Raw genomic sequence first — 17,318 nt, forward strand, 5'->3', positions numbered from 1 at the left:
CTGCAGTTTGACACACAGTTTCAGGTCAAAGAGATCTTCAGCATTGGGATCTGATTAAACCTTGTTTCTGATGAATGGAATTATAATAGTTTCAGTTCAGTTGGAGCTTCACTCCCAGCAAAGAGGGCAAATGAGAGATATATTGATTCAAGAATCTAGTCTACATAAAGGAATCAATAAATATTATGCAGAAACATTGGAAAATTTCTGCAATTTTTTAAAATTACAGGGCATGCTTATGCAGTACACATCTGAATCAGAAAAATGTAATGGTTTCATCTGATGAAGGGAACACAGCTGCCCAAATCTAGGGACTCCCCAGTATTATTGGTAGCACAGAGTTGGATATTTGGCTAGAAAACAAGGGTTGTTATGTCTATCATCTTTGCACCTTTGCTTCACTTTCAGAAGTCCTGCTTGGGATGACTTTTGAGCCCTCTCTACTGAACATTCCCCATCCTCCTTGTCCATCCTGATTGACAGCTCCTCTCTGGCTGCCATCGGATTTTGAAGGGAAGTTCGCATTGAAGACGCCTCCTGCACTGGGATTTCTTGCAGATTCAGATGGGTTTCCTTCTTTGTTCCTGTTAACTTCTGATGACATGCCTTGTTTCCCAGGAGCAGTAGCTTTTGAAGCACTGAAAATCCCGTAACTTGATGTCGGGGAGCTTGGAGGCACAGGATGAGACTGTTCTGGCTTGGGACCGTCATTTGTGGGAGGCTTCGAGTTTCTGGATACAGAAGTATCAGCTGGAACTTGCTTGGTTCCCCCTGTTGAGGGCACGAAATTTAAATCAGACCATGACTGCTTTCCTTGATTTGGTAACCGAGGTTCTGACCTTGCCGAGTTTGCAGATGGATCTAGCTTCCCAGGAGCTTCAGCTTTTGGGGCACTAAAGTCCCCGTAACTAGGTCGTGGAGAGCTTGGAGGCCGAGATGGTTCTTGCATGGGAATCTCATGCAGTGGAAGCTTCAAGTTTCTGAACACAGAAGCATCAGTTCCATCCTGCCTTGTTCTTCCTGTTGAAGGTGAGGAATTTGTATCAGATCGTGCTTGCTTTCCTTGGTTTAGAAACTGGGGTCCTAACCTCAGTGAGTTTGTTGCACCTGGGCCCTTATTATCCATGGATGTTGTTGGCATAAACCTGTTCCTTGGTTCACTTTTTCTGTACCTATTCAGAGTTTCAGGTGGAGGCTCAGTTAGGGAGGATGGAACCGAGTTCGTTCTGGTAGAATCAAGGACTGGTCTGGGGCCATGCATAGTGTCAGAGAGATTAATATTTTCAAGAGAGGAGGATGTTTCTAGCTTAGCATTCATTTGTTTATCAGTAGAATTTGAAGGGTTTGCATCATTGGTAAAATCGAATACTTTGTCAAAGTCATCATTTGCATCAAAAGCTGACCAAGTAGCTTTGTTATCTTCAAGATTTTTATCTGCCATTCTCATAGAAGGGGATATAGGTGTGTCTGCTTCATCAGAAAGGACCTCATCCTCATTTTCCAGATCAGATTCTGCCGTGTCTGATTCTTCTTCAAGCTGTATGGGGCTTTCAACATAACTAGAAGGATTAATGGTTGGGCTGATGGTTGGGGACATAGTAGCAGCCTCAGAGCTAGTAACACCAACAACCTTGGAAGCCTTTTTTCCGGAGCCTTTCTTTGATGGACCAAACTTGATATGCCTAACTATTACATATGCCTGTCTTTTCTCTACCCTTGGTCCACTTTCCACAAAACAAACATCTTCAATCTGTGGAAAGTTGTTAATGGCAACGAATGAGAAAAGGAGACAAGTAATTACGAATAACCAGGACAAAGAAATATGAGCAAAATCAAGTTATGGCCTTACCAAACTAGACAGACGAGTTAACAATCCCCCCAAGTCTTGATCTTCAGTACCCATGGCCATACACTATTTAAGAATAGAAGATAAAACAGTTAATTTCGGTATCCTCGTTGAAATATAATAAAGGATACACAAACAAACCACACACAAGATAAGAAGCAAAGAGCATAAGAGAACTTCTAAAAATCAGGTGATTTGTCTGCTTATTCAAGTGTGGACAAATGAATCTCTCTTCTCAGAAAGTAAAGAACCATAAATAAAATTAAACATAAGACACGCAAGCAAAACCAAATCTGGAAGGCATGTTAGAAAGTTACTCATGCATAACTAATTTACAGTTCCACATGCTTGAGAAACAATTAGATAATCTGCACTTGCTTTAGCATTCACCCATGGATACTAACATGAGCCCTTGGCATACTCACAATTTACCATTGTAGGATTCATGCTTTTGCATCTTCTGGCCAAGTATTTCTGAAATATACATACATGGACAAAATGTCTGTGATATACGGAGCTCAGATTCTAAAATTAGAGAAAAACCAGCACAAAATTTAGCTTTATTATTTTTTATCAGATACAAAATTTAGTTTTATGCCAAATAGAATATCACTCCTGGAAATTCAATATGCACTCATCAACCAGAAAATATATAAATCTCAACTAGGAATATGTCCAAGCCAATTTCTCATCTGCTCTCTGTTTCTTTCTTATGTTTCTTTTTTCTGCAGCATCCTTGGCCTTTGTGTTTTTCTCTCTCTCTGGGAGCTGCAGGTATACTTTCCATGTACATAGCTCATGCCCCTTTTGCTGGCTCTTGGTATTAATTGAATTTAATAAATGGAATTAAGTCATTTAAAACTAGCATTTCTCAATGCATTTTTTTGCTTATCAAGAAAAATAAATAAATATTCAAAGTATCTGGCAATCAATCAAGGAAAATAATACAATATGGGTGCAAGGCTCAAGGTTGGCTCTTTTCCACAATACCAAAAGCACACTTAAATTGTCGCATTAAAAAAAATAGAGTTTCAAGCTTTTTCTTTCTTTCTACATCAAAAGAATATCAACATGCAGGTTAGGTACGCATACAATAATCAGCCAACATAGACAATAGCAAAACATTAATCAGAGCATTCCTGGAGGCTGATGAAAGTACCTTCACTCGATAACCACGATCCATCAATCTCTTAACCATATCAGCTTTCATCTTAAGGTCTTTTGCTTCCTGAAAACAAAAGTAGATGTAATTTAACATCCTTTTCCCTGATTAGGAAAACATCATTTGTTTATAATTGGAATACCATTAGTGAATGTAAATACTATACTTCTCCCCAATCCTCCTGCCCCCATCAAAAAATAAAAGATGAAATTATCACCAGAAAGAGACATTATACAAAAAGAAACAACTCTAAGCAGATGGCTACCATCAGAAAGAATGCATAACAAGGGCATCAATTCAACTATAGAATTGCAAGAATTTAATTTTACCCTCTTGATAAGAAATTTATGTGATTTCTATGAAAAATCACAAACAATAAAAAGATGGAGCCTACAGTGATCTGTGACCCACTGATTAATGATATAACCTAGTGACATGAAATGACCTAAAAATTTAACCCATACAGTCATCAATGCGTCTAGCTCTTTACAACTACTAGTCAAGATATGAAACCAATCACACTAGATATTGTAATCATACATCTAAATAACTAATTCAGGACATGTATTACTTGATGTAATAAAATAATAGTTATACTTTCCAGTTATTTTTCTCAGATTTCCGAAATGGACCATTGGGTAGTGTGGTTGGTGGTAACATAGCATCCTGACTATCAGCAGAAACGTAGGGTGGTGGAATGGATGTAAATTAGGGTCAGGGAAAGAGGTCAAGAAGAGGAGTTCAAGAAACAGGTTAGTGACTAGAAACTTGTGGGTATTTATATTGATAGGCACTAATATTTTGAGTCTTCAATGTATACCCAAGTCTTTCAAGGCATTTGATCTACATGCTGTAAGAAAAGTTCATGAGCTTCATGAGCAACATGCCTATTGGATAAAGGAATACTGATAAATACAGCTAGTTTACCTATTGGATAAATGACTCGAGTCAAATGCATTTGATCATTCCAGTAATTTTACAATGTAAGTAGAAAGAAACCACTGGACGAATGGATCCCCAAGAGAATTTGGCCAGCAATACAGATAAGATAGAAAGATTTCTCACTTGGTTAGCAACGAAGAAAACAGGCTATCATGTGAATTGAACTGTCCTCTTGTGATTCATTAGTGCAGAAATTGACAACACTGTTTCAGCATATGAGGAAGACAAATCATGACTGACATTCCTGACATGAACTGCAAGCTAAACAACACCCTTCTTCGTAGAAAGCGCTCTGGAATTGATTTGATGGTCAAGAAAACTACCATATGGTTTTGAAAAGACGCCTCTAGTCTACCAGTTTTAAGGTTCCTATGTCACATCTACCATATGCATGCCCTGATGACCATTTCAGATCAGCAAATTATTTTGTCCCAAAAAATTTGAGGTTGATGCTGCTCCAGAAATCAAGAATAAAGACTCACTATCCAAAAGTTTCAGGAAGAATCAATAAAGTGATAAGAAGAAAATAAGAAAAGTATTAGAGAAAGAACTTACAGTTTTCCCAGAAAATCGAACTTCCTTGCAATCTCCTTTCCGTAAAGTCAACTCAGACTGCATAAAAGCAAAACAAATAAAATATAATCAGCATGGCATGGAAAATAAACTTCTAATAAAGCATGCCTCCTCAAGGTATGAAATTAACCACAAGAATTTTTAAATTTACCATTGGTACAAAAATAGACTATTTACATCTTATCCTATAGGATTGTAAAAGAAAAGTAGGAATTTAAGAATCTTAGACTAACTACCTAGTATGTACTAAAGGTTGCATTCTTTGAAAGAGTTCCTGGGGCTAGCTTGAAAATCCCTATGGTGATGACTGCCTTCCTTGTTCTTCTCTTCTTTTCTAGATCTTCTTCTACTTCCCTTTGTTAATATTCCTCTTTCTCTATACAATTTGATCTTCTTCTTCTTCTTCTTTTCTAGAGTTTCTCTATACAAGGTTTTTAAGGGGATTCCCCTTAACGTGTTACAACTTGATTGGCTAGCGGTGTGTAATTCCAATGGGTTGGTCTAATCTAGAGAGTTTGTTTGTTTTTACTTTGTATTTTCTTGTTTTTGTATTATTGTAGTTTAGTTTTCTTTGGTGATTCCTCATCCTTCTCTTGTACTTCTTTTTTCTATCAATATATCCGTTTGTCATTTCCTATAAAAAAAAAAAATATATATATATATATATATATTCCTCTTTCTCTATACTATTTTGTTTCTTCTCTCTTTTTCTATTTCATTACTTCAATGTTTAATTGTTCAAAAGCTTTTTATTTTTTATTTTTTTAAGTAAAGAAACAGTGGATTGTAAACAAAAAGCGCCAAAATTAATTGTTAAGAAGCTTGAACAACTTTATTAACCAACTTGCCATATATTACTCAACCCTTAGTAACTTCTCACTGTGATGCCATTGAGATTTATCTCTATTTTACCCAAATCATTCCACTTTAGTTTTTTCCCAAAACCTGCTTCACCAGCTAAGATCATATCCTCTTTATACTATTATTATTCACATCACAGGGAATTTTTAGCCCATCACATAAACCAGCCCATATTCTTCCATTCCCTTCACATCATTTTTTTTTTTTCGCTTTTTTTCTTCTTTTTTTTTTTTTTATCAGAAACCCTTGACATTATTTTGCCATCCTTTCATTTTCACAATTATGGCTTCATATTTAAGGAGTGATTTGATTTATTTCTTTTATTGTGGATTGATCAAACTCCAAAAGATAATTTTTGCTTCAAATCAAATTTCTGCACAAATCACTTGAGAGAGTATGATTATTTTACTGTTTGGGGATGATGAAATGCTTAATTGACTGATAGTTCATTCACATAGAGTTCTCCAATACACACTAGGACATTAGTTACCCCTATGTTGCATTACACATACCAGGTTAATATATTGCGTGCAATGGGTGACTGATGTTTTTAAATTTAGCCATAAATCCATATTATGTATGTCCATTCAATATATTTTCTTTCCTATTATCAACCACACAACTCACAGGATCATCTATTAGCTAGAAAAGCATCCTTGTGTGGTGAATAAATCAACTTCTTATTTACCACATCATAGATCACTCTCCACATAAGATGGAGAAATTCTAAATGCACTACTTTGACAATCTTACTTGTACTCTACAAGAAGCAAGAAACATACCCAATGTTTTAAAAGGCTAAAGGTAATCTTGAGGCGTTTTGTCTATATGAGGTGAGGTATAAGCCTCAACTAAAGTAACTAAATAATAATAAATTATCAAAAATAAAAAAAGAAATACTCATATAGTCACAAAAAAATTAAATAATAATAAATAAAAAAACATAAACTTCATAATGATAAAATTAATTATTTTTCATTGTTAACAGTTCTAATTTAGTTCCTTTTTTTCTCATAAAATTTGGCTCTCTCACATGGTTTTATCTAATTGTTTTCAACCTTCCAAGGAATATAATCATATCCAATTGCTATATCATCCTCTCCATTGGTGTTAATATCTGTCCATCCTTCTTCTTTGTTCACAAGTTGTAGTGGTATCATTTTCTATCTATCTATCAAATATTAGATTATATATGAGATCAGCCACTAAGACAGTCATCAATTCCCTAATTCTCTCAATCTCTCTTTTTCATTTTCATTTAAAAGGTTAATTGAAAGTCAACTAAGCCCTTATTTTGTAAAAGGTTTAACCAAGTAGGGACCCAATACTAAACTCATGAAATCAATATCCAAAGTCCACAAAAGCATAGATGATAGAACCCATTAAAACTCATTTAAAATTGATACTTAAGTCTCTTATAAAATATACGCCAAAAGCCCATAAAGGCCAAAAATCCTTTGAGTATTTGAGGCTTATGCCTCAACAGCCTTGAAGATACAACCTCAAAGCCATAAGCCTCGATAGGGTGAGGCTTAAGCCTCCATTATCCTAATTGAGGCTATAACCTCAAGGCTAATTTGTAGAGTCTCACCTTAAGGAGAGCCAAGGCATAAGCCTCAATAGCCTTTTAAAGCACGGAACATACCAACAATCAAGAAACTCAATTATAGAGATTAATATGAATAAACTACTAGCAACATGAACAACAATATCAAAGTAATTACTCACATCTGAAACATTTGATTTGTTGATTTCATTCAAACAAAATTGAAGACAAGTATAAAAGCACAAAAATGACCAACCTTGCTTTTTGCACGGTCCTTTTCCTTTATTTGCTGTTTGTACTTTTCTTTATGGAAGTCCATGATTTTACAAACAGGTGGTTCAGCCTTTCGTTGAACCTGTAAAAAGCATAAAACAAGAGAAATTTATCAAGCCACTATACAGGAATTCAGCTGAAGAAAGAAAGTAGACAAAACAGAAAAGATTATCTTAAAGAATATATCCAGAAAATTTGCATCAGAAGACAAAAAAAAAAGTGAAAAGAACAAAGGCTAATTATCTAAGGAGCCAAAGTTCTAACAGCTCCACTTTTTTTATTCTAGACTATAATAGGGAACTTCTAGGAATTTTTAATAAAAAAAATTTGCTACATTTTTTGTTCATAAAACCAACAATAATAACTTTTACAGTTATACTAAAGAAAAACAAGGAAATTATAAGGAATTAAATTTTATATATATATATATATATATATAAAAGGATCCATTTAAAACAACATCAGCCCCCCTTCCCCCCAACACCATCCTGCAAACCAAAACCAGCCAAAACTTAATCTTGTTGAATGCTAGGACCATTCCCTTAAAAATAGAGATATGGAATGACTTGCACACTAGTGCAGATCAATAAACCCATAAGTCAAGCAAATCTGCATAGGCCAAACTTTACAGCTTTCTCAAGTCACCATCTATTGCATAACAATCCAATTACACCCCATGGTAGTGATAAAATATTTTAAAGGAAATTAGAACAAACTAAATGATTTAAAAGCAAAAATACAAAACCAAAAGAGAACAACAAAGTAAGAAGGAAGGTGCATAACAACAAGTACTCTGGAAGTAACAGGACTCTATTTTTGCTTCAGAATTTTATCTTGGCAATTATAATGTTGACGATTTCTCACAATAACTAATATGGCTATGAAATTGAAACAGCTTACCTCAACTAAATCAAGCTTGAGTTTCCTTGCTCGCTCCAGTGCTACCATCCTTGAGACAATCTCATGCCCTGCAACACATAATTTTTTTTAAAAATGGCCTTCTAAAAATCTAATGCAAACTTAAATCATCAAAAAGACATTTGAATATCTTCTTCCCAAACTTTGCTAATATCCAACACAAATTCTATATGTATCTCATTATTCCCTAAATCACATCACATAGGAATCAGTTCAAATCTTTAGCCCATCTGTTTAATCCCTTTAACTGAGACTAAAAACTCAAGGCAGCTCAATACAATTGGGATATAAGCATTGCAGTGATTAATCAAAAACAGATCATTAAATCCAAATAACAACTTTTCCGGATCAATGACTGTAAAAGATTATTGTAACACTCAATTCAAAACCTTTTATATCAGCTTCTTCAAGAGCAATTTCAAATATGCATACACAATGTTTTCGAATAAAGCTCAAAATCCTAAGTTTTTTAAACAATTCAAGCAATATCACAGCATTGGAATTTCAACGAGTTAAAAAAAAAAAAAAAAGGGAAAGAATCAACAGCAAAAGAAAACACACCATCATCGATCACAAGCCGAACAAAATCAGCCCTGATTTGCTCATTCATTCGAGGCCCGCTTGCGTCCTTCTCTTCCTGCTTCGGCTTGGCCTGAGATTCCATCAACAAACCAATTTAACCACAACCAAAAACCCATCAATTTACACATTAAACTCACGTGATTACCTGAACCGGGGCTGCGAAAAACCTAACATTGTAACAAAAATCGGATGGGTTTCTACGATTAACCCAACATGGATTCTCAAACCCTCGAATTGTTTGATGAGGAGTGTTATTCAGCGAATGAGCATGAGGAATTTGGAGGTAACACCGCTTGAATTGGCGAGTTAGGGTTTGCCATTTCAGCTTTGGTTGGTTGATTCTGTACCAAAACGACATCGTTTTTCTAGTTGAAGATGTCGATGTCTAACATTACGAGGAAAAACCTAATCGGTCATTGATGATACCAGCTCGAAGAGAAGCTCTCTGTGATATGGTCTCGACGCTCTTAGGCCGTCGATCCGCTTGGTGGAGATTATAGGGAATTTGGGCGGAAGATTGGGCCGGCCCATGGACCTACCTTGTTCAGTCCAAAGGTGATATTTATTGGGAATACGTTGGGCTATGTGTTCAGTTCAGCCCAAATTGATTTTTACTTATTTTTAAAGGTTTTTCATTAACACGAATAAACTTAGATTAAAAAACCTAATTCAGGTTTGTTTCAACTCTAAAAAAAATATAAGAATATAAGATTACGTTTGAAAGTGATTCTAATAACATTTTTAGCCTTTCGAATACTTTGAAAGATAAAAAATTTTAAGTGTTATAAAAATTATAAACATTTTATAAAATCATTGTCAAACGCACTCTAAAAGTGTGTTTGGAAGTGATTTTACAAAACGTTTCTAGCATTCTTATACTTAAATGATAAATTTTTTTAAATATTATAAATATTAAAAGTGTTTTCTAAAATCACTATCAAACGAACTCTAAAAGTGCGTTTGACAATTATTTTATGAAATGTTTTTAATTTTTTTAACACTTCTCAAAATTATTACCAAACGCACTTTAAAGTATGTCTTGCAGTGTTTTTACTTAAAGTATTTTTAATGAAAATATTTGTTTTAAAATTTTTTTTAGGAAAATCAACTATCAAATATTTTTCTAAAAAACATTATAAGCGTCTTTTCAACATTACAAATGAATTTTCAAATTTTTAAAAACATTTCATAAATTTTGTCAAATACCTAATCATTTTTCAAGAACATTTTTTAGACTACAAGTACTTCCTAAAATTACTTTTAGACGGACTCTAAATACAATTCTTATTTTTTATTTTAAAAAATTGAAGGGGATGGTAATTTATATAAAAATACATGAATTCTTTTGTTTCTTTTAGATTTACCTTAAAATATAATAGCTCTAAAAAATTATTATAAAATAAATATATACTTTTTATATAAAAGTTACTATATTTTATATAAATATTATTATTGTCTTCTATTTTTTAAAAATAAGTCCCTATAATGTCCAAATAATCATTAACTTACCCAATTTTCAACCCAATATATAACTTATATATATATAAATTATATTTGGTCTAACCCAAAAAACTCGCAAAACAACATGTGTGACAAATTGACCCGATCCCTTCGCTACCACCATGGACCCTTGTTGAAGGTTCGGGGGTTATATGTGATGATGTATCGTTTTTGGGTTATGATGATTATATTTTTATCATAACCGTTCGCAACTCTCTCATTTTATATCAATCTTTTATATTGTGAATTTTTTTATTCTCTACTCGTAGATTTTTTCATACAAAGTTTTTCATGTGAATCTGTGTGTTCTTATTCTATTTTTTTTTTTTTCCTATTATCTATTATCGTGATGATGTAACAATATACAAATTATACACTCTTTTTAATAAAATTAGATTTTTGAAAAGCCAAAACATATATTTTTTAAGTTTATACACGTATTTGATTAATTTTATTCAAATAGTTTACGACCTCTAAAGATTCCAATATAGAAGTTAGGAAAATATGTTTCTTATAGAAGCTCTATTTTGAATTATATATAAAAAAATAAAAATAAAACAGATTTTATAAAACTTTTTATGATATTAATATTGCACTTTAAAAGCAATAACTTTGACTTCAATTTCACCTTATAATCTCTCGATTATAGCATAATTAGATTTTACATTTCAAACATTTTCTTTTGATATAATATAATTTAATTTAATGATTATTGAGGTTTTAATTAATAAACCATTTTATTTTCATTTTTCCTTTTGGAAAAAAAAAATTATTAATTAATAGAAAATAGTTGTATGACCAAAATCATGTTGTCATCAATAGGAAAAAAAGCATTATTATATATTAATAAATGTTGGTAAATTTGATTGTGACCATGCAATGGCGTCACTAATGTTCACACCTTTATGGGTCAATAAATTTTAATTAAAAATATTAGGTTTTAAAAATATATATATATCTAATATTCGACCCTTTTGGAAATTGACTTAAAAATGATAAACAAATACATCACCTTTTATAGATTAGTGGGATTTAATTAAACTTATCCTCCCTGATCAATGTTAATTTATTGTTGATTTGTAACTCGTGATACTAATTACTCTAGTATTAAAATGAAGGCTTTGGTAAGATTACATGGAGTTATGGTCGATGAATTATTGGACGTGGCAAAAATTATAGTAAGCATAATTAAAATAAAATTGATTGAATTGAATTCGTATTTATAAAAGATACTGATTTGATATAGTGACCTACATTCTTAATACAATATTGGTCATTCAATGCGTATAAAAACGAATCTTGACCATTGATAACAGGAAAATACTTAGATATTTACAATTGCGTGATAACTTATTATGCTTTATAAAAAAAAAAAAAAACAAGATATGGTACTTAAAATAATGATTTTTGGAAGGTTAAGGGTTTGACAATTATTTTCGAGAATGGTTTTATGTTTTTTAAAATAAAATAAAAGACTAGAAAAGATGTTTAATAATCAAAAAACTATTTTTTGTTTTCTATTATTAAGAACATAAAACATGGGGCTTTTTAAGTAATTGTTCTCGAAAAGAGTTTTGAAAAATGTTTTTTAAGGCCCTATTTGAAAACTGTTTTCAATAATAGTTTTTTGTTTTTCAGAACAAAAAAACTGAAAAACACGTTAGGCAACCAAAAATTGTTTTATATTTTATGTTATCAGAAAACAGAGTGTTTTCAAATTACATATTTTAGTTGTTTTCGCTTGTTTTTTGAGAAATGTTTAAAAAAATAATTATATAAACGTATATAATGATTAAAAATAAAGTTATGGACATAAAAAAATTATTATTTTTTTAAATAAAAAAATGTTAAAAACATTTCAGGTTCTCAAACAGACTTTTGTTTTACAAAATACCATAAAACAATTTTTAAAAACTATTTTTCAGAACTGCTTTAAAAAACAGTTACAAAAAATATTTTGAATACTATTTTATGATGTTTTGTAAAACAAAAATATATTTTGAAACCTAAAATGTTTTTAACATATTTTAATATTTTTAAATATGTTTTAAAACTAAATTTTATATTTGGTATTTTATTTTTAATCATTTTACATATTTGTATAATTATTTTTTAAAACAACCCTAAAAAAAACAACTGAAAACATCCGAAAACAACTAAAAGGAACATAAAACAAAAAACAATTTTTGGTTGTGAAAAGTGTTTTGACATTTTTTTTTTTGTTTTGAATAATAAAAAATTGTTATTGAAAATAGTTACCAAATAGATCCATTATGTTTTCAAAGAATATCTTTTAATTATTTTAAATTGTTTTCACTTGTTTTAAAAAATAATTATACAAACATGTATAATAATTAAAAATAAAGTCCTATAGACATAAAAATTATTTTTTGAAATATATTTAAAAAAATATTTAAAACAGGTTAAAAACATTTTAGTTCTCAAACATACCATTTTTTTTTACAAAACATCATAAAACGGTTTTAAAAACTATTTTTTAGAATTGTTTTAAAAAACAATTGTCAAACAAGGCTTGCTTGGAAATAATTTTTAAAACAATTTTATATTTTTATGTTTAATTTTTTACTATAACAAATTTTTAAGAATTTATTCCAAAAAAATAAGTGGTTTTTTATTACAAATTTATACTGTGTTTGGATGCCATGCATTTTTTTCAGGGTATCCTAAGAAAGAATTTAAAATAGGAATAATATTTTGAAAACTTTTTTCATTAAGCAAAAGTAAAGAAAGAAAAAATTGGGAAAAAAAGAAAGAAAGTTGTCTTTATAATTAGACTTCTATTTTTAAAAAATGATAACCATTTTTTAAAAAGGTCACCGAACAAGTCATAATATTTTGCTGACATGCATAAATGATTTTGCCCTAATTTTGGTGTCTCTTCAGATTTCAAGCCTAGAAGCCGTTTTCTTCTCTTCATCCCGAGTTCCTCCATCGCTTGCATCTCAATCTCTGCGGCTCTTTGGAATTTTGCCCTAATTTTGCTCTCTTTAGCATTTCAAGCCTATAAGCCATTTTCTTCTCTGCCTAGAAGTCGTTTTCTTCTCTACCTAGAAGTCGTTTTCTTCTCTGCCTAGAAGCCGTTTTCTTCTTTGCCTAGAAGTCATTTTCTTCTCTGCTTAGAAGCCGTTTTCTTCTCTGCCTAGAAGTCGTTTTCTTCTCTGCCTAGAAGCCGTTTTTTCTGTTCGTCCCGAGTTTCTCCATCGCTTGCATCTCAATCTCTGCGGCTTTTTGGAATTTTGCCCTAATTTTGGTCTCTCTTCAGCATTTCAAGCCTAGAAGCCGTTTTCTTCTCTTCCTCCCGAGCACCTCCATCGCTTGCATCTCAATCTCTACGGCTCTTTCATTTTTTCTCGCATTCGTCTCTCTCGAAAATTTGAATAAGGTATGGATTTCAGTTGCGTCTCTCTTGTTGCATATTTGAGGTTAGTAGATTGCCTAAATTTTGGTCTCTCTTCAGCATTTCAAGCCTAGAAGCCGTTTTCTTCTCTTCCTCCCGAGCACCTCCATCGGTTGCATCTCAATCTCTGCGGCTCTTTCATTTTTTCTCGCATTCGTCTCTCTCGAAAATTTGAATAAGGTATAGATTTCAGTTGGGTCTCTCTTGTTGCATATTTGAGGTTAGTAGATTGCTAAGCAAGGTTACATTTAGTTGTTAGATCCTTCTGATCCTTTATTTTTTGTTGTATTATAATATTTGTTTACATGGGTTTTTGCCCTTTTTCAGTTTGGTTGAATTGATTTCCTTGTCAGAAAACAACAAAACTGAAGGAATGGGAATCTTGTTCTATGACATAAACTCATATTTTAGTCGGTTTGTGCTTTGTAAATATGTTTTTCCAGCTGCTTTTAAATTTTTCATTCTAAAGAAAGAGATTATGATGTGTCTTTGGCTTGTTAGCAGCTTCTCAATTTTTAGGAAAGAATCGGATTTTTGAAGGCTTCATGGTAGCATAAGCTTGCCAATGCATTGATCATCTAGTTTTTAGTTCTCCATGCCCTTAATGTCATTAAGACCCAAGATAACTTTTAAATTTTCCTTTAGATTTGCTGGGTTGAACAAAGAACTTGCACACACACAGAGTTCATGTGGAGCAACTTGTTAAAACTGGTTTTTTTACTGAAGTGGCCATTTCATTTTCTTAGCTTTTGCTTGAATATTAAATTATATGGGGTAGGCATCTCCAAACTCATTTCTCGAAAACAAAGATAGGTTCTTGAATAGAGAACTTTGAAACAGTACACGCACATGTGGGACACGAAATGGAGATTGAACTTCATTTTTTAACAAAATCTTCTATAGGCTACACTTGTTTTTCTTCTTTTTTGGGTATTTATTCAAAATTTATATGGTTAGAGCACTTTACTTGCTTCTTTTCTAGAACATACAATTAAAAAATGTCTAATTAAAACATAGTTACTAAGCTACCAAAGATGAGTTTTCCAACTCTGTTTTGGTTCTCATTAGATATATAGTTTACATTTTTGGGTTGACAATTATTCTTCTGGAATTGTAAGGAACCAAAATTGCAAACTTCTACATCAATTGGATGTGTGTTGATAAAAGATTGCTATTGTTGTGGTGGGTTGCTTTTACTTCTCTTCCCCTTAAGTTGTCTAGCTCATCTATCAATACATTGGTATTGCAAGGAACCTCTTCCACCTCTTCGTGCACTTGTTTGAGTTTTAATACATTTGTAATTTGATTGACATAGAGTGTTGACCTTGCAGTCCGGGATATTGTATAGGATTGCAACTTAATTTAAGTTCATCTCTTATTTATAATTCCACACTTAATAACGTTTTCGTAATTATATTAACGTAGGCACGATTGCAGAGTTTTTGTAATGAAATTCATGGAATTGTGGTCAATGGGGGGGTTCTCCAAATCAATCGATGTGGTACGTAGGAGGAATTATCTATGACTATCTCATTAATGTTAAAATAGTTAGAAAAGCCTAATTAATTAATTTGCTGATTTGTTGCTATCAACTTGAATGAATGCAGGGAAAGTTGAAACATTACAGGTTGAAGATTATGGGGAGTATGTTGTTCTCAGCACAAAATGCACACCGAGATCGTGTCCGGAGATATTAAAGGGGATTGTAATTTGTGATAAGACTGTATAAAGTTAGCACATTTGTATGTAATTTATGGTGGACAAATGTAGTTCTTTAAATTTTGTTTTTGGATTGTAATTCTCTTTAGGGGGGCAAACCAAGACACTAATGTTTGTTCACATTAGCCCTGAACCGGATGTTGATGGAGAAACAATTAGCACAGTTAAATTTGCAGAGCGATTTGCCACAGTAGAACTTGGTGCTGCTCGTGTAAACAAGGATAGTGCAGATGTGAAAGAGTTGAAAGAACAGGTTCTGAATGCTCTCATTATTTATCATTCTTCTCAATTCTTATTTATTATTCTGAAAACTTTTAACTATTATTTCAGATTAGTACTCTGAAGGCAGCTCTGGCAGGAAAGAGGAAAACCAGAGGACATGCCATATGCGTATTGGTTTGTGGTAGACTCACTTTGTGGTATGTTTTACGGTACCATGTTTTATTTCTGTTGATACAAATTTTTTTTAACTAACAATTTGAATATCTTTAAATGACTACATTGTCTCTTTTTCATAAAAAAGATTGAGGCATGCCCATCATTACCACCTGAAGTATATTGAAACAAGTCAACAACACTCCTACATGCCTCCTTGATCCAGTGTGTGCCCAGTTTAGTTTTAACATATTGTTACTACCATAATGTCACTGCAAACTCCATTTCGCTACACATTGACGTTTCTATGTTTGCCAACTAACAGTTTTTTATCATATGTTTCTACCTTGCATCATTCAATAAGGACATTCTTTTTTGGTGGATTTTTTTATTAGAAAACAGGGAGTTCTGGTTTTGATGGCATTGTTTGCTATGGCAGGTTCAAAAAATGGGATCAGTTGGGAGGTCAATTGATGTTGCAAGTTTTAAGAATTATGTAGAATTATGCTAGGCAATTGAATGCATGTTTGGAGTTGTAGGTGTGCTCAACGACGAGAAAGGCTCAGGTTGGAAAATGGTGTATGTGGATTATGAGAATGATGTACTTCTTGTTGGGGATGATCCCTGGAAGTAAGTTCTGTTATGTTGTTTTGTGCATGCATACACTGATAGAACCCAGATTTACTGAACCCCCACTATACCATTATAGTAACTAGACCAATACATTATCATAGTAAAATTAACCAGAAATAAAGTCAGTATATACCTACATTTTTAGGATCATTTTGCTGGCATTCTGGTGGGGACTGTTTATAGTTCACTTTCTTGCTATATCTTGCTTTCACAGCTTATGTTTTTAGTAGTTTGTGTTTTCATTTGGAACAACTAGCACTATGGGTTCGATTCTGCAGTTAGATATATTTCTAATGCTTATCAATGTTCCTCTGCCAGTGAGTATGTTGGTTTTGAATCTATTACCCATCACCACAAAGGAACTTCTGTTCTCCGCTATTTAGATTTCTTAACAAAAATTGAGAATTGAAACTGATGAAAGAAAAAGGTGATTGATGAGAAATTAAACCAAGTGGAATGCTATATCTTGTGGTCCTAGACTCTGCAATGGTTCATACCTAGACAAAAACATGTCCTTCCCACGTGCTTTTGAAAGATATATCTTCAGCTTTTAAATTCTCTCTGTTTTCATATTTATTGCATCTTTTGCATTTCAATAGCCTATACTTTGCTATTGCATATTGTGCATTTATATGGGTTTCCATGATTCCTTTTGCATGTTTACACATCTACTTCCACTATTCTATAGATATTTTTTTCTCAGATTTAGGCCCTATCTTCTTTCAGATGAATTATTTTTTATGAAATTACCTCTGTATTTCAGACCATTGAGATTCTTTTAAGCAAAAAGATATTATTGAACATGGAGGTTAGTTGACACTCTCCTTTTATTGCTATGCTAATTCACAGATGGTAGAATGTTTCAATTTTGTGAAGCTGAAGTTCATTTGTGGAAGATATCTTATTTTTAAAGAGGCTTGGTGATATTCAACTTTAAAGAGGCTTAAAAAAGCTTCACCATTGAGCTTGA

The 17,318-nt window shown here is 32.4% G+C and overlaps 1 protein-coding gene and 1 long non-coding RNA gene across 2 annotated transcripts; one reads left to right on the forward strand and one right to left on the reverse strand.

The window, feature by feature from the left end:
- Positions 1-122: 122 nt before the first annotated feature.
- Positions 123-9,157, reverse strand: LOC117911439 (translation initiation factor IF3-1, mitochondrial). Its single transcript, XM_034825816.1, has 8 exons — positions 8,849-9,157; positions 8,683-8,773; positions 8,104-8,171; positions 7,187-7,285; positions 4,506-4,562; positions 3,006-3,074; positions 1,850-1,912; positions 123-1,750 (listed from the first exon to the last, which is right to left on the reverse strand). The coding sequence occupies exons 1-8, from the start codon at positions 9,059-9,061 to the stop codon at positions 380-382; spliced, it is 2,031 nt and encodes a 676-aa protein (XP_034681707.1). The 5' UTR covers positions 9,062-9,157; the 3' UTR covers positions 123-379.
- Positions 9,158-15,044: 5,887 nt separating this feature from the next.
- On the forward strand, positions 15,045-17,286 carry LOC117911702. Its single transcript, XR_004650897.1, has 5 exons — positions 15,045-15,122; positions 15,229-15,593; positions 15,671-15,759; positions 16,155-16,345; positions 17,198-17,286. It is a non-coding gene; the product is annotated as an uncharacterized LOC117911702 (long non-coding RNA).
- Positions 17,287-17,318: the final 32 nt, after the last annotated feature.

The sequence above is a fragment of the Vitis riparia genome, chromosome 3 (assembly GCF_004353265.1).
Source record: "Vitis riparia cultivar Riparia Gloire de Montpellier isolate 1030 chromosome 3, EGFV_Vit.rip_1.0, whole genome shotgun sequence".
Taxonomy (NCBI): Eukaryota; Viridiplantae; Streptophyta; class Magnoliopsida; order Vitales; family Vitaceae; genus Vitis; species Vitis riparia.